A 15,634-nucleotide genomic window follows, 5' to 3' on the forward strand; every position below is an offset into this window, starting at 1 on the left:
ACTAGGTTGTATGAGTATTTTTGTGCTTGCTTTAGTGAGAAATAATTTGGTTCCTAAGCTTTCCACTTTTATGTCAGATTTCAGAACACACGAGTCTATAAGGAAATATTGAAGGGTATGCTACAGCCATTTGCCTGGGCATTGAAATCCATACCCATTACACCTGAGATGCCAAGACTTACTATGTGGCCAAAGCCTGGCTTACAAATAGGTTTATGAATATGATCAGAGAGGCCTCAGGTGGGTTGAGGAGTTGAATGGGAACTGGGCATTGCAAGGAAGCACTGCACACACCCAGGACTTTCTCAGTCTCAACCCTGAAGGCCTAATATAATGTCTTTCCTGTGACTGTTGTCATATATATTTATTTCTACAGATTTTTGAGCTCTATTTCTAGGTACCCACCTTATAGTCAAGGTCCCTGTTGCATATATTTCCATCACATAATAGGCAAAGACCTGCATGTATCCCCTCAAACCTGCTCCCTCTGCAACAGGCTTACAGAAAAGTGAACCACCTGCAGAATCACTACTTGGCTTCTATGGGCTTTTGCCCTACGCCTTCAGTCTGCGTCCAGACGAGCACAGCCACGCGGTATGTGTCACCACAAACACGTCTGCAGCTCCATGTACCACACATTCAGATGCTCTCTGAGCTGCCCATGCATAGGCTGCTCCACCTTTTTTTTCCTGTGGATTTTTTTGACCCCTGGATATCCCATACATTGATTATTTTAAAATCATTCGTGATTTTTAAGCACATTTCATTTATGCTGGTCAGACTCATAAACAGATTGAAGCACTCAGGGCTGGTAATTCTGTGTATAAGAAGTATAGGCTGCTTTGTGCCTTCCTGGAGCCCCTCTTCTAGGTCAGGATTCAGATAGAAAAGAGCATGGCAACTTTTGGGAATGGTGCTCTGTGAGCGTATGAGATGTGACCAGGAAGCACTTGCCAGGCTTCATTCCATATAGGAAAAAGAGCCAAGATTTAGTGCTGCTATTACATATGACATGTATCATAAGTCATCTCTTTTTTTTATACAAATAGCAAATCATACTTTAGTCAAATGCAAGTAATTGGGCTTAATGCAGTGGCAAGTCAGTGAAATTGTGTGACCTGTGTTATAGTAGATGTCAGATTAGAAGATCTAATTGTCCCTTTGGGCTTTAAAATGTATTGATCATAAAAACTACAATGAGCAAGGAAGCCAAAGGTTCACTTGTCTTTGGCTGACAAAAGAATATAGGAAAATTCTGGAGCCAAAGTTCTCTCTCCATCTTTTTCACACAGCTTAGGCTCTGTGCTGAGGGGGAAAAAAAAAGCCTCAGTGACATAGGCACTCTAGGGAAAGCTAGGAGCTTGAATTATAACATACCAGCGCAGACGATTGCTTTTAAAGGAAAACCTACTGCTTTTCAACCAATACTTGTCGGGGAAGTGCTAAGAGGAATTTTCAAGCTATTGTTCATAAATGCCAAAAGTCACTGAATTGAGACTCTCTTATTCACATGATTGTATATAAAAGCAAAATGATCCGTCATCTCTGATCTTGAGTTTTCATGTGATCCACACATTCAGGTCATAGGTCAGTGAAAGAAAAATCAAATGAGTAGCATTTTCAGAAACAATTTCCCTGTGTAAAGTGTTGTTTAACAGCAGAGCCTTAGGCGGGCTATCCATTTCCCAAGGAAAGGAGTTTAAAATTGCATTTGGGGGTCCATCACCTTTATTCTTTGGTGTCTGTTCTTGTTCCCTTTTATTGTTCTCTGCCTTGAGCTTTATAGGGGAACCTACAGGCTCTGCTCTTATTTTAAACATGTTTGATCTCTGATGTGTTCTTAATGGAGTTGTCAGATTCCTGCTGTAATAAAACCACAGTTGTTTCCCATCAGAGGGAACTCAACTGGTACAGTCCTTTGCTTTTCAACTAAAAAGGATCCCATCTGAGCCAGTTGTTTGAACATGTTTTAGGGGAAATTAAAAAGGAATTCAACTGGTGCAGACTAGTTGAAGATGGACTTTAACACCAGGCAAAGTATGAACAATTCCAGTTAACTATGAATAGAATTAAATCATTTCTGCTGAAAATCAAGCATCATTAAGAAAGACCTAAAATAATTTTACGACTAGTAAAGTGTGAACCATCAATACTGTAAACTGCAATGAGCCTGGTCTTTATTTTTGTTGGGTAAAACATACTTTATGAAGTACAGAAACCTCCACTGCTAGGTTAGTGGTCCAGATTTTGTGTGGAGGCCCCCTATTCCAGTTCCCAATGAAATCAAAGGCAAAGATCTTTCATATGACAATGGCAAAATTCCCACTGTCTCAAAGGGAGATGGAGAAGGTGTTAGGTCAGTAGAAATGAAAACCACTTTACAATAGTTACTTTATGGCTACTGCTTGGAGTCAGTGAAATTAGTTTGTCTCAGTCTGTCAGTCCAGTATCTAATGTGCATGAGTCCTCATGTAAAAATCCCAATTAGTACTAATTGACACCCTTGCTGGCACTTTCAGTGGTGAATTCAATAAGTGGTGAAGACATAACTGAATGGACACAGGAGCAGAACTCATCGAGTCTCACTGCAGGAAGAGGTCCTTCCACAAGAGTGAGGTACACTGGTGGGCACTATCTGGAAGTGTCAGTGTCTTTACCATACATACATAAAAAACTTCAGCTTCCAGGGCCGGCAAGAGAGCTTAGTGGTAGAAAAAGTATGGCATTACTTTGAATAGGCTGATATTTCTGCTTTAAGAGCAATTGGGCTCTTGGGAATGACATTGGTGATATCTAGATAAATAACCTAGTGAGGGAGTAAGTTTTTCTCCATCTTAATGGGGATGATAAGAACTGCCTACTCTTTTCCAGAGGTCAGCCCAAAACAACCAAGGGAAAGGCAATGCAACAAGAACCCTAGGTCCAGATTTTTTTTAAAAACCCCAAAAAGCAGGTGTCTAAAACTACGTTAATAATTTCACATTTAGGCACTTAAACAAAATGCCCTGATTTTCAGAGTGCTGAGCTTCCTGCCTACAGTTTGAATTCAAGCAACCATATTGTAAAACCTCAGCCCTTGTGTCTGCTGGCCCAGCCATAGAGGAGCTTCTGGCAAGAGAGCAGTCTCTCTCTAGGAAGAGGTGCCGGGGGTAACAGCATTGTATTGTGATTATGGAAGAACACATGGAGGCCCATGGGTGGCCATTTTCAAAGACACCCAAGTGACTGTTGAAATCAGTGAGATGTTGTTCCCAAGTCCTTCAAGCCAGGCATGTGCTGCCTTCCTGCTGAACCTGAAACTCCTAGTGAGAAACAACCCTCATCTATCTACTTCTTCCCATTCTGTGCATACACCCAGATAGGTTTTCTTGGGAGAGCGCCTGAGAGTAGCACTGAGGTACCTAAGGACCTAAGCCATCTATACTGCCTAACTACTGGGCTTGGGCATGAAAGCCATACAGGCACAGCCTTAGGTGGTTTTTTTCCAAAATCCCTCTTTATTTTTAAGAGCTTTGTTATGAAATTGAATGCTTAAAATGGTTACTTGCCTGCATGATTTGGCACATTGCACATAACGACCTGATCTGTATGGGCAACTTTAAGGTCAGATTCAACAACAGGCCTAACAGTGTTTTCCTTTAAGCACATGCTTAATATGTTTGTGTTCTGCCGAGCATTTACACATCCAATTGAAGTCAATTGCAATTAAACACACAATTAAAATTATGTATGGTCCTAAATATTTTGCCATACTGGGGCTGTTATACCCAGAGAGGTCTATCATCTATGTTGTTCAGAGTAACAAATGCCCAGTTCAACTGGGTACACAACATGGTTTATGAAGGGCAATAGAAGCTGAAGACAGACTGGTACAAATGTGGTAGTTTATGTTAAAAGGGGTCTTCAAGGCTCCTGGTAAAAGTCCTGGATTGACACTGCATTAAGTCAGAGTATTTTAGTAATGGAAGGAAATATTCATGGTTGAAACAGTCATAATGTGTTTTGATTGGTTACTTTAAATGGGGAGATGTTGCCGCACATGCTTGAACTTTATTTATCTGAAGGTCACTAATCAAGAACAGTGAAACATAGGGCCTGGAAGCAGCAAACTTTCCCAGCAGACTGCCAATCCCATTGTCCTCTAGGACCTAAGAATCCACCTTGTTCTTGTCCTGATCCTAAAAAACATCCTGACCAGACCAAATGAGGGAAAAGGAACCACTTGTACTGGCTGACTAAATACTAACACCCCAGAGGAGTTAGTGTGCTTACGCAGGTGTGCTTCAGGTATGCTTATGCAGTGCGAGGCAGTGCCAGGCTGAGAAATGTGAGCTAATTCTGCGTATACAAGCTACCAAGCCAGAAGCTCTAAGTAGCTGGAGAATGGCTCCATGCAATCATGGCTGTCTCAGGTGTTGCTACGTAGCACAAACCAGTGCCTTACAGACATGCCTTTTGGTTTCTCCAGTCACCTCTACTTTTGTATGTCATTTTTCTTCCCCCTTATTCCTTCTCTTCTTTTTTCTCTTTTTTTTTGCCTGCTAGCTTAGCCAGCCAGATAGGTCTAACTGCTCCAAGAGTGCTGTGAGCCTATGACTTAAAGGCCATCTGAAAGCAATGCATTAAGCAGACCAAATTTGTAAAAGTTTCCAGGTCTGGAGTGGCTGACCAAAATGGCTATTATGTCTGAATTTCTCTGTTTCTTGCACAACTTCCTCTGGCAGAAGAAAATTGAAACCAGAGGCAGAAGCTCCATGTTCTGTCTTTGCTCATCTTTCTGCTCTGTTTTTGGGTGTGTTGTTTTGTTCAAACCAGCAACAATGGTTCAAGACCCAAACTAACTGGTTCTCTTTTCCCTCATGAGTGATAGTTAATGGTGTCTCTAGTACCATTTAAAGTAGCTATCAAATAGAAATTTCCTCTAATACGGTAAATAGGAGAGGGAGTAGGAAAATTGTTAACGTAGATGGCTGTTGTATACTTTAAGTTTTAAAGCTTTGATTGCTTTTCTTTTTCTCTTTCTTTAACAGGTGATCTTTATTGTTGGTTTCATTCACTGATAACCTGAATGAAACCCCAGGCCATGCTGAAATGTTTAAAAGTTGTAAACACTGAACAAAGGTTGCATTAACATTCATTCCTTGTTGAGCCCAAAAATCCCTTTATTAAGATGATAAATCTAGCTGCACATTTCTATTAGTTCAGTGGTTATTAGGTATTGCATGTTTACATATAAAAGTGTGCACCATAAGTATATGTAGATATACTTAATCTGCATAGTTACAAAGCAACAATTTTGATATGTTAGGAATGTATAAAGAAAATTATCCCTCATGTATTGTATAGCCAGCCTGATGATAACAAGACAAGTCATGAGAAATGTCATTCAAAGAAAAAGTAGGTTCAGCTGACTGAGATGGCATTGGTCATTGTATGTACATGTGAGAATTGTTTAATCATCCAGGGCAAAATATGAATTGAGCTAAGCTTTGGATTTTTCTGTCCTCTGCTGAAGCTGGAATATGTATGGTTTCCAGTGACTGTTCCCTGTTTGGTAAGGGTATAACAGCATACTTGTGTCTGCATTTTAAACTTGTATACATGTTTTGTCGACTTTTTAAACTTGTGTCTACATGTTAAAAGGTTGCTAAGTAATTAGGGAGGATGTAGTGCAAAGCTACAAAAATTTCTTGTAGGAAGAAGAAAAAGGTCTACAGTGGGAAGCTGCAAGCAGCTCAGCCAATGTAACTTAAAAAACAAGATTAATAAGTGATTTAATTACAATATATATAAACCTTCGCAGGTAAAAATACCAGATAAAAGGATTCTTTTATGCAGAAAAAGGAGCAAGAAAAGTGAAGTTGGACAAAATCAAATTCAAAATGAGGCATATGTTTTTAAATTGCGAGGCTGATTAGCTATTGTAAGTAACAAACTCCCAAAGAAAGTGGTTCATTTCCAATCTTTTAATGTCTTCAAACCAAGAAGGATATATTCCTGAAAGATATGCCTTCATCAAAGAGAAGTTATTGGGGTCAAGGGTCCATGTCAGAATGGCAGGAGGTTTCTAGTGAAGTCCCACAGGCATCTGTCCTGGGCCCAGTGCTGTTCAATGTGTTTATTAACTATTTGGAGGCTGGCATAGAAAGCTTCTTGAGCAAGTTTGCAGGTGACACAAAACTGGTAAGGGTTATGACCATATTGGAGGATGTAAGTGCAATTCAGAAGGATTTTGAGATACTGAAAAGTTGGGATAGAGATAACAGGATAAAGTTCAATGCAGACAAATGTGAGATGCTAGACCTAAGAAATAAAAATTGAAAGCACAAGTACAAAATGAATGGATGACACCTGGCTAGATGGCAGCTCTGTGGAAAAGGACTTGGGAGTCTTGGTAGACCACAGATTCAATACGAGTCTGCAGTGTGATGGAAGTGCCCAAAAAACCAATGCAGTTTTGGGTTGCAGCAATAAAAGCATTACAAGATAAACATGAGAGGTAATACTGCCTCTCTACTCAGCACTGGTTAGGCCTCATGTAGAGTACACTGTGTTCAGTTCTGGGCTCCACATTTTAAAAAGGATCAAGAGGTGGGCAACAAAGATGATCAAGGGCTTGGAAGGGTGAGTCATATGAGGAGATGCTGAGCTAGGCATGTTCAGCTTGTGGAAAAGGCACTTAGGAGGGGACGTGATAGCTGTCTTCAAATACTTGAAGGGCTTCCATAAAGATGAGGGAAAGCACCTTTTCTCTCTTGCTGCAGACAGCGGGATGCAGACCAGCGGCTTGAAGTTGCAGCAAAGTATACTTAGATTGGATATCCAGGAAAACTTCTTCACTGTGAGAATAGTAGGGCAGTGGAATAGACTGCCTAGCGAAATTGTGGACTCACCATTACTGGAGGTGTTAAATAAGAGGTTGGACAGCCACTGGTCAGGGATGGTCTAGGCATACGTATGCCTATTTCCTACCATGAGTATTTCCTATGCTTCTGGGCTCTGCTGGTTGCTCTAGTCCCCACTTCCCCCTTTTTTCTGCTATATATGTCAGATGTATCAGGCAAACTGAGTTATGTTAAGGCTTTTTAGCCATAGTCCAGGGATTCGCAGAGCTAAGCAACAAAATTAAACAGAGCACCTTCTGTGGCACTGGGAGATGTGAGTGCTGTGATCGGGCACTAGGTGAGCAAGGCACAACAGTCTCCGTATAAGTAATGTGGCTGGCACAGTGCCAAGTGATTGGTGCACCATATAAGGGATGCTTGGCACAGAGACAGGGGATTGGACAATTTGGGATGAGAAAAGTTATAAAAGTGATGGAGAAACAAAGGAACATGTGTGTTAGCATGCCGTGACCCTGGGAGGACAGATGAAGCTGCTGGGTCCCTACTCAAACAGCCCCCCTCTCATCCTCAGTGAGATGTATGTCCCCTGGGGATTTTGACACACTAGGCAATACCACTGCAGGGCATTTTCAGGTTAGGGTGTGGAGATGAGTTTTACTTGTCTGGAGATGAAATCTCTTGGGAAGAGTAGCTGTTGTTGCTTTATATGTCAGTTTTGACTAGCACCCATTTCCACTTTTTACCTGCTCAGACATGCTGTTGTGCAGAATGAAAATATACAGTGGAGTGCAAAAGGGGCTTTATTATATCATGGACAATTTCTAATGCTGGCATGAAATGACAAGAAATCAAAAAAGGTGGAAGATTCTCTCAAGCCTAGTGTCTCATCCAACTAGCAAGGATAAGACATGACAGTGTCAGTAGCCAACACCCTAGGAAGTTATATCACCAGCATCATATACAGTTGCCTTTGTCCAGACTGAATGACCATTTACAGCTGGGTCAACAGGGCCTGGCCTTCTGTCATCATCCTCTAGAAACTAGAAATAACTGAGATGTTTTGATACTGAGTCCCACGTGAAGCTATTTTGTACTAAATTATCAGGAATGTTTTCATACTTGATTCCTTCAAGTTGATCAGAATAAAATATTTCACATCCATCTTGAAAATCTTGGTGGTATTTATATTGGCATGTCTACCTTCTTATTCTCAAATGGAACTGGAAAGATGCTTCTGATGAAAGCAATAGAATCATAGATGTGGTATATGTGAATGTATTGAATGTGCACATGAGAATCTAAACTTACTTTTTGTTGAATCTGCCAATAACAATTAATGCATAGCTTTACCTTACATCGACAATATACTCTGTGCTGGCCAGCCTGGCATCACTCTTAACATACTTATGGCTGGAGTCATTTTATTGCTGAATGCCTGTGGACAAACAATAGGGTTAGAAGGTACCTTGCAGGTCACCTAGTCCAACCTCCCACAAATGCAGAAAAACAGATAATATTTTTAACAACCATTTTTCACCAAGTCTCCAGCCCCATCTTGTAGACTTCAGAGGTACAGATCTGTGGCACAGCACAAGTTGTGCCTGCCACTTTAAGAGGTTTAGGCAGGGTGTGGAGCAGTTGGCAAGTGCGGTCAGGCCCAATTGCGCAGTCACATGACTGCAAAGGGACCAACTGATTGAATGAGGGCTGAGCGGCTAGGGTATAAGCCAAGGCCCTAGGAGCAGAGCTGGCAGTTACATCTAAGGAGCCAGTGGAGTAACATTGCACAGCCTGAAGAAAGCAGCTCCCAGAACACCTGGAAGTCAGGGTAGGAACTATGGGGATGGAGGAGGTTCCTTATGGTCCTGGGTAAGACCTGAAACTGCACCCTGCTGGGGTTGGATGGAGTACTGGGGCTGCCTGTGACGGGGCAGTCTCTAGGAAATGCCGTACCTGTGCCTCCCCAGTGAAACGTGAGGATGAGGTGCTGTAAAGCCTCAGCCTCCACTGGCTTGTGGGTACCACATGGAGAGGAAAAGCTAGGGGAGCGTACCCTGACAGAAAAGCATGGGTCCCAGGTCCACAGAGGGGCGGCTGAGGCAGGGTCCAGGCCCATTGAATGGGGCCTTGAGACTGGGGCCAAGGTCCACTTAGCGGGACCTAAGGCTCAAGGGCAAAAGGCCCAGGGAGTGAGTGAAAGAGGTAGCCTTAAGGGCCATGTAGAGTAGAGCTGGAGAGATGACCCAAAGGACTGTGCGGAGTAGGATGGAGTGGTGCAGTCCAACAAGAGGCAGAATGATAGAGCCCCAGTAAAGGGGGGGGGGCAGAGTGAGTGTGTCAGTCCAGTAAGGGGCTGGGAGAGTAATGGTGGATTTGGATGCTATCTGTGAGGCATGGGACATGGTATTAGGGCAGATTTGGAGCCATGTGTTTGGCCCTAGGCATCAGGGCAATATAATGGGCAGCCTCTTGCATTTTATCCATCTTGGTACATCAAGGTGTGGCAAAGAAGCGAGGGTGGACTGCCCTAAACAGGGGGAGGGCCAGTGTTGCACCTGGCCACTAGGTAACCCCTGTCACAAGATCAGATTCTAATCAGAAAAGTCTTAGCCTGCCAATCCAGACCATACCCAATCTTTTGAGAGTAATCGGCGATTGCATATTTCTAGTCCTATAATGCAGACAGTGATAAAAGAATAAAGTGGATAAGGAGGAGGAGCTGGACTCAGGTCTCAGTGGATGCTGAAGATTTTTATTGTTGCTGAGGGAGTGCTGAAAGTGTGTACGGAAGGAAGAGAAATCTCAAAAAGGTTTATAAGCTAAGGGACTGGCTGATCTTCTGAATGTTACCTTGGGGTGAGTCATGAAATTGTATGTCTGTTCCATCGAAGTTTTTCATGTGGAGAACTTAGAAAAACAGGACCTACTGGGACTGGCAAAGAACTAGCACCTGTAGAGAAAGTGAGTATCTCTGTCTTAGAAGCCCTCTAGCTTCAAGCCCCATGCTTGCCTGACAGCTTGAGTGTTTGCTCACATCTCAAATATGGAACAGGACCACGATATACTGTCATGAATTCCCTGTTCATGCTAGCAAGCCCCAGCCATTTTTCAGCTTGCAAACTCAGGCCTGTGTAGCGCAATGAGGCAGTTTGACCCAGTGAATAAGGTCCGGACGTGGGAGACCTGTAGAACAAGCCTCTTTGATGGGAAGTCTGTGTAAGTTCATATTGATCAGGATTGCAGAATTACCCCTCCGCTTGCTCCCCCTCCTACTGTTCCCTGGGTTTCAGTTTCTACCTCTGCTGCTTACTTGCTGGGGGACTTTGGACAAGTCTCTCAACCTTTATGTCTCGGTTAAATCAGCTCTAGAAGAGGCATAATGCTGCTGCTTCATCTTTTGGGAGGCACTTTGAACAACATGTGGACTAAAGAGCTTATTTTTATTGTTACACTTACACTTATTACATCACCATCTGTGGATTGTTGTTACTGTCATTTTAATTAGAATATATTTCAAGAAATTTGGGCTTTCGGATTTTGATCCCAGAACTCTGGTTTTAGTTTGTTTTTGCCCACAACAGCTTCAAGCATGAGTATCAGGGGTTTCAAACTCACTTAGAGCCCCAGGCTGGATCCAGACCATTGGGTTCCTTGCAGGACATATCTAACCTGGGTCATGAGGGCGGCTGCAGTAGCCACCGTGTCGGCATAGCATGCTGTGGTGGTAGCGGCTGCACAGGTTCCTGTGGCCACTGGGGAGTAGGGTATGGCAGGAGCAGGGACAGTGCAAGGTCTAACACGCATGGGGGAGATATGAGGTCCAGCAGCAGTGGGAGTGGGAGCTATACAGGGTCCTGCAGGAAAAGAGCAGAGTCTGATAGGGGGAGGTGGATGCAGGGTTTGGCAATGGTGGGGGTGGGGGTGGTGCAGGGTCCAGTGGGTGTGGGGACTGCAAGAGCATGGGGTCCAACTGTGGTGAGCCACACTTGCCACCGATGGCCATACCCAACGGGACCAAAAGGCCCTATTTCCACTGCTCTCCATTAGCCTGGTGGGCTGGATAGAAAGCCTCCATGGATCAAATCTGACCGTCATGCCATATGCTTGACCCCCCGATGTACATATACACACATTGTATTGCCCATTGCAATATCCTTTCAGAACTTACCCTTGGCACTTTCCTCTATCCCATTTTGTAATTCTCAACAAAGAGAGCTCCAGTTTATACATGTTTCACAACCACTTCAAATGGACACTTAAGTCATCTCATGGAGAGCTTGGTTAGGGAAAGGAGGGGAGTAATCAGGGGAAGTATATGAGGTCCCTGTGAAAATTAGGGTTTTTGTTATTGCTTTAATTCTATAACTTTAGTGCACATTTATATTATTACCTTTATTGGTAAATAAACACATTTTTTTTTCAAATAGGAAAGAAAAGATGACAAAAATCCCAAGTTTTATTCTACTTTGAGTTTTGATTAGCAAAGAATATATTTGTTTAGAATGAGCCAGGCTCTGATAAGCTTACATTACATAGCAGTTTACAGATAGTCCCACTGACTCCAGTGGAAGTTTTAACAGAGTACGGTATGTCCACTGTAACTAAAGATAAGAGAATTTGATCCAGCATAAGAGCCAGACTCTGCTGTCCTTGATGATGCTTTATGTAATACATTGTTGCATTCATGCAGCAATTTCAGTTAATATGGTTACCTAAGAAGGAAGATAGTACTCTATGTAATCAAGGGAAGCAAGATCTGGCCCTAAATTAATACTGTTTTTAAATAGTTTGGACCCTCAGAAACAGTAATAGGAAAAGGAAAGAAAAAGAAAAAAATTGACTAAACCCTAAATTCTCCCAAAATACAAAAATTCAGGAAAGGTCTTAAAAATGATTGGTCATTGCAATTGTATATTATTGCAAATTGTTTGCTTGACAAAAAGCAAAATGGTGTGATATCCCACAGACAGAAACAAGTGCTGGCCTATATCTTCAACTGGCTTATATTGGCATAGACCGATCTATGTTAGTGGAGCTGTGTGTAAATTCATCCAAAAGTGGAGAATCATATTTTATGGGAAAATTCTCATTTAAGCCATGTATTTCCTCCAAATGATTGCACAGAAGGGTCTTCTTTATGATAAGATCTTGTTCATAAATGGGGCAGGCATTCTTAGCAAAGAGGAACAAAGAAAAGAGTTTTATGCACAGCAGGAACCACATGAATAGCTTTGGCCTCAATTTAGGATTTAGCTTATCAGTTCACACAGAGGCTTGCATCAAGAATTTGACACTAGTGCCCTTTTCTAATTTGTAAAGCAAACTAAAAGGAAAATAATGGAGTAAGGATAAGTACTGTTCATGAACCACTGAGCAGGCTGTATTCCACTCTGTCCAAATTACTCAACAATCAGTCAGAAATCCTATTGTAGATTCGGGGAGGGGGGGAGTTCTGTTGTGTTTTTTTTCCAAGCAAGATTAAACTACAAATGGCAAATATTTCTAACCCAACGGTGATCAAAAGTATTGCACGATCCTCATTCATATTCACATTCTGAGTTACCTTAGTAGATCAAACCATTACTGAGGGGACAGTGGCTTTTGCCTGTGAATGTGAAAGCTGTGATCCTGTGATTGCATAATAACCTAAGGTTAGCTCTTGAGTGTTGTAAGCTTCCACAGTTTTGCTCCAATTGGCTCAATGACATTCACTGCTCAATAGTGATCCTAATGTCTTGAGACTGGCTGAATTCTTCTAACCTCAGCAATTAGTTCTTCAATTTTACAGAACAGTGTTCAGTTGAACTGTTATTCTTTGCACAGTGATGGTGTGAGTTGTAGACAACATTGAAATAATGGCAACTGTGCTGAATACAGGAACCCGCTTGAAAGTGAGGACACAAATGCCCTATCTCACGCCCACTACAATCAGTCAGAGCTCTGACAGCCTCTGTCTGTATTTACACATTTGATGATAGAAAATTAATTATAAAATTACGGCTCACTATTATGGACTAGCTCTTTGTTAATCATCTCTGCTCATTAGATTTTTACCCACACCTGGCACTACTGTGAGTGGCTCTTAAGATTCAGGGCAATAGAAGGCTGAGTCCTGTGACTCATTCCCTTACTACTTTTTTAAGTGTGGACAGTGTAAATCAAGAAGTATGTAACACAACAAGGGAAATTTTACTACTCCATGGTAAATGAGGTCTACATCAATCCAAACACTTTACCATATATATTCCATTCAAATATATAATGGCCCAGCCCTGAAAGTCAAAAGTCCAGTATTACAATACTTGCATGAATATTCCTTATATATTTGGTATTCCCCTGGAACGTTAACGGATGTCTGAATAAAGATTGCTGATATGTATTGATGCTGTCCCTACATCCCTTCAGCTTGTATATATTTTATACTTGAGCTACTGATTAATTTGTCGATCAGGTCCTTTGCATTGCTTTTCAATAACGTATGGAATACTGGACATAGTGGCCTCCATCCAGTGAGGCTGTAGGCACTTGTCTAACTCTAAGCCTGTAGGAAATCCCATTGAAGTCAGTAGGGCTAATTGAGTCAATAGCATTATGTACATACTTAAAATTAGCCATGTTCTTAAGTACTTTAATGAACTGAGGCCAAGCAATGTTATGTTTCTAAAGAAATTGAAAAAAAATCTGCTTTTGATTATGATGATGTATTATTAATTACTATTAAACATACAGAAGACTAAGGTAATGCTTGTGTGACTGAAAGCAGAATTTGGTTGACAATATCAATCTCAAAAACACACACATGTGCATATGCACACCCAAGGAAAAGATTGTTTTTGGACAAGAAACATATAAGTCTCAATCACAAAATCTGGATATTACCTTGACTCAGAGAAGTATGAATGTGAGAGCTGGGAGATGAGAAAGGAAAAGTAGTATGTTTAACTCCCTTTCCTAAACCCTCTCCCCCTCCAAGTAAAATATTGTTTAGGTTCCAAACCAGGGAGACAAGTAAGGGTTGGAAAGGTGTGGAAATTATATGAGCTGGTAAGGGGGGGCAAATGAAGAGGGAGAAATATAAGGAGTGGGTGTATGCATGGACACACACAGGCATAATATAGTTACAACTCATGACTCTTGGTTATGTGACGGGCTAGGAGAAAACATCCCCCTGTCTTTACCTGCCAGTGGGGCAGACTCCTTGAGTGAGAGGGAGCCCAAGTCACTGGGGCCCTTGTGCAGTTCTGCCCCAGATCGCACTCCATGGCCAAGGTGGGAGCTTCGGCCAGTCCTCCGCTTCACCTACTATGGGGGTGCCAGGGGAGGTCCCCATCGCTGCCTCGTGGGTCCAGTTGTCCCCCAGGCTAAGGCCCGTGCTTCACCAGGGACGGTGAAGGGTTCTGCGGGGGAGGATGTGATGGGCTGCCTGGCAGTGACCTGGCCCAGGGGTTTTGAAAGGGCAAAAGATGATTGGAGGACTTGGGATTCCCTTTCCTCACCAATCAGGCCCCAGAGACTCACCCTCCATGTCTCCTGATTGGCCTCTTGGGTCACCTGGAGAGGGATAAAAGGGGCAGCGTGGCTGACTCAGAGGAGACTAGTGAGGGACCATGGGGAAGGAGATTCAAAGAGCTGAGCCAGTGGGGCAGGAGAAGAGCCTGAAGCAGTGGGACCTGCAGGCAGCAGTTGGACCCTCAGCAGCACGGCATGCGGCCGGCAGGAGAGGCTCCCCTCCACTCCAGCAAGGATCTGAGCAGTGACCTGAGAGGTTCCCAGCCCTGCTTCTAGCTCCTCCAGCAAGAGGCCAGGCAGCTTGACGTGACGCTGGGGCTCCCAGAAGGTCAAGATCCCCAGCAGTGTAGCATAGTGTCAGCTCTGGTAGGTGTGTGGTAGCATTTTAGCTTACTGTACAGGAGATCTGAGTTCAAGTCCCAGCTATGGAGACTTGGTGAGTGAGCTAACAGAGAGAAATTCTTCTTGCAGTGGAAAGGGGCAATTGTGTTTTCCCCCTTTCTCCCCCTCCAGGTATCTAGGCCCTATATTCCTTGTAATTTGACATTTTGTATTTTGTGCCTTTTATATGTCACCAACATGTATTGTTTGTTCTGCTGTTTGTGTTTTGTATTTTGGTTAACCCTGTCTTTTGTCAATGATTGTAAGTGTCTAACCTTTGTTGAATCCTGCCCCCTCAGGGCATTGTAGTGTCCCCTATACCCCCTGGTTTATACTGGTTATGTTCCCAGTAGTGTTCCCTCATTAAAAGGTATGTGGTTAAGTCCCCACTGGTGGTCTGGCTCTGCTCTATAGGGGGAGGAGAGTCCCTACACCTCCCACAGCGCTTGTGCACCTGCTTTGATCCCTTCAATTGGAGAGGAGGGACCTCTTGGAGTACCGCCTGGGTTACAGTTATATTGTGGAACAACAAGACATGCATATGACCAACCTGAAAAACCTTTCTGTTTTTCTTTCTCATCCCTTCCTGGGTTCTCTCTCTAATGTTTGCTACTGCTGCCTTGCACATATCTACCTTTAAACTATGATCTCTCTGGGGCAGGGACCATGTCTTTGTATTAGGGCTGTGTGACACTCCAGTCGCTGATTCAATTCAGAGAAGATTTGGCCTGATTTGGAGGCTGAATCATCGAATCTGAAATGAATCGGTCACCAAAAAAAAGCCTCTGAATCAATTTGGAGCCTCCGAATCGATTCAGAAGAAAGATTCAGAGACTTGGAAGACAGACTTTCAGGGGAGCAGAAACTGAGAAGAGGGAGGGGGAGGGCGGGTGGGCGGG

General features: G+C 42.9%; 1 protein-coding gene across 1 annotated transcript in view; it reads left to right on the forward strand.

Moving 5' to 3' along the window:
• The first annotated feature begins 462 nt into the window (after nt 1-462).
• HMX1 (H6 family homeobox 1) overlaps nt 463-15,634 on the forward strand; it is a 119,637-nt gene continuing 104,465 nt past the window's right edge. Inside the window, exon 1 of the mRNA XM_019525810.1 lies at nt 463-594. Coding sequence (XP_019381355.1) covers nt 463-594 — 132 coding nt within the window. The remainder of the gene's footprint in view (nt 595-15,634) is intronic.

This window comes from Gavialis gangeticus, unplaced genomic scaffold (assembly GCF_001723915.1).
Source record: "Gavialis gangeticus isolate Ggan-Ray unplaced genomic scaffold, GavGan_comp1, whole genome shotgun sequence".
Taxonomy (NCBI): Eukaryota; Metazoa; Chordata; order Crocodylia; family Gavialidae; genus Gavialis; species Gavialis gangeticus.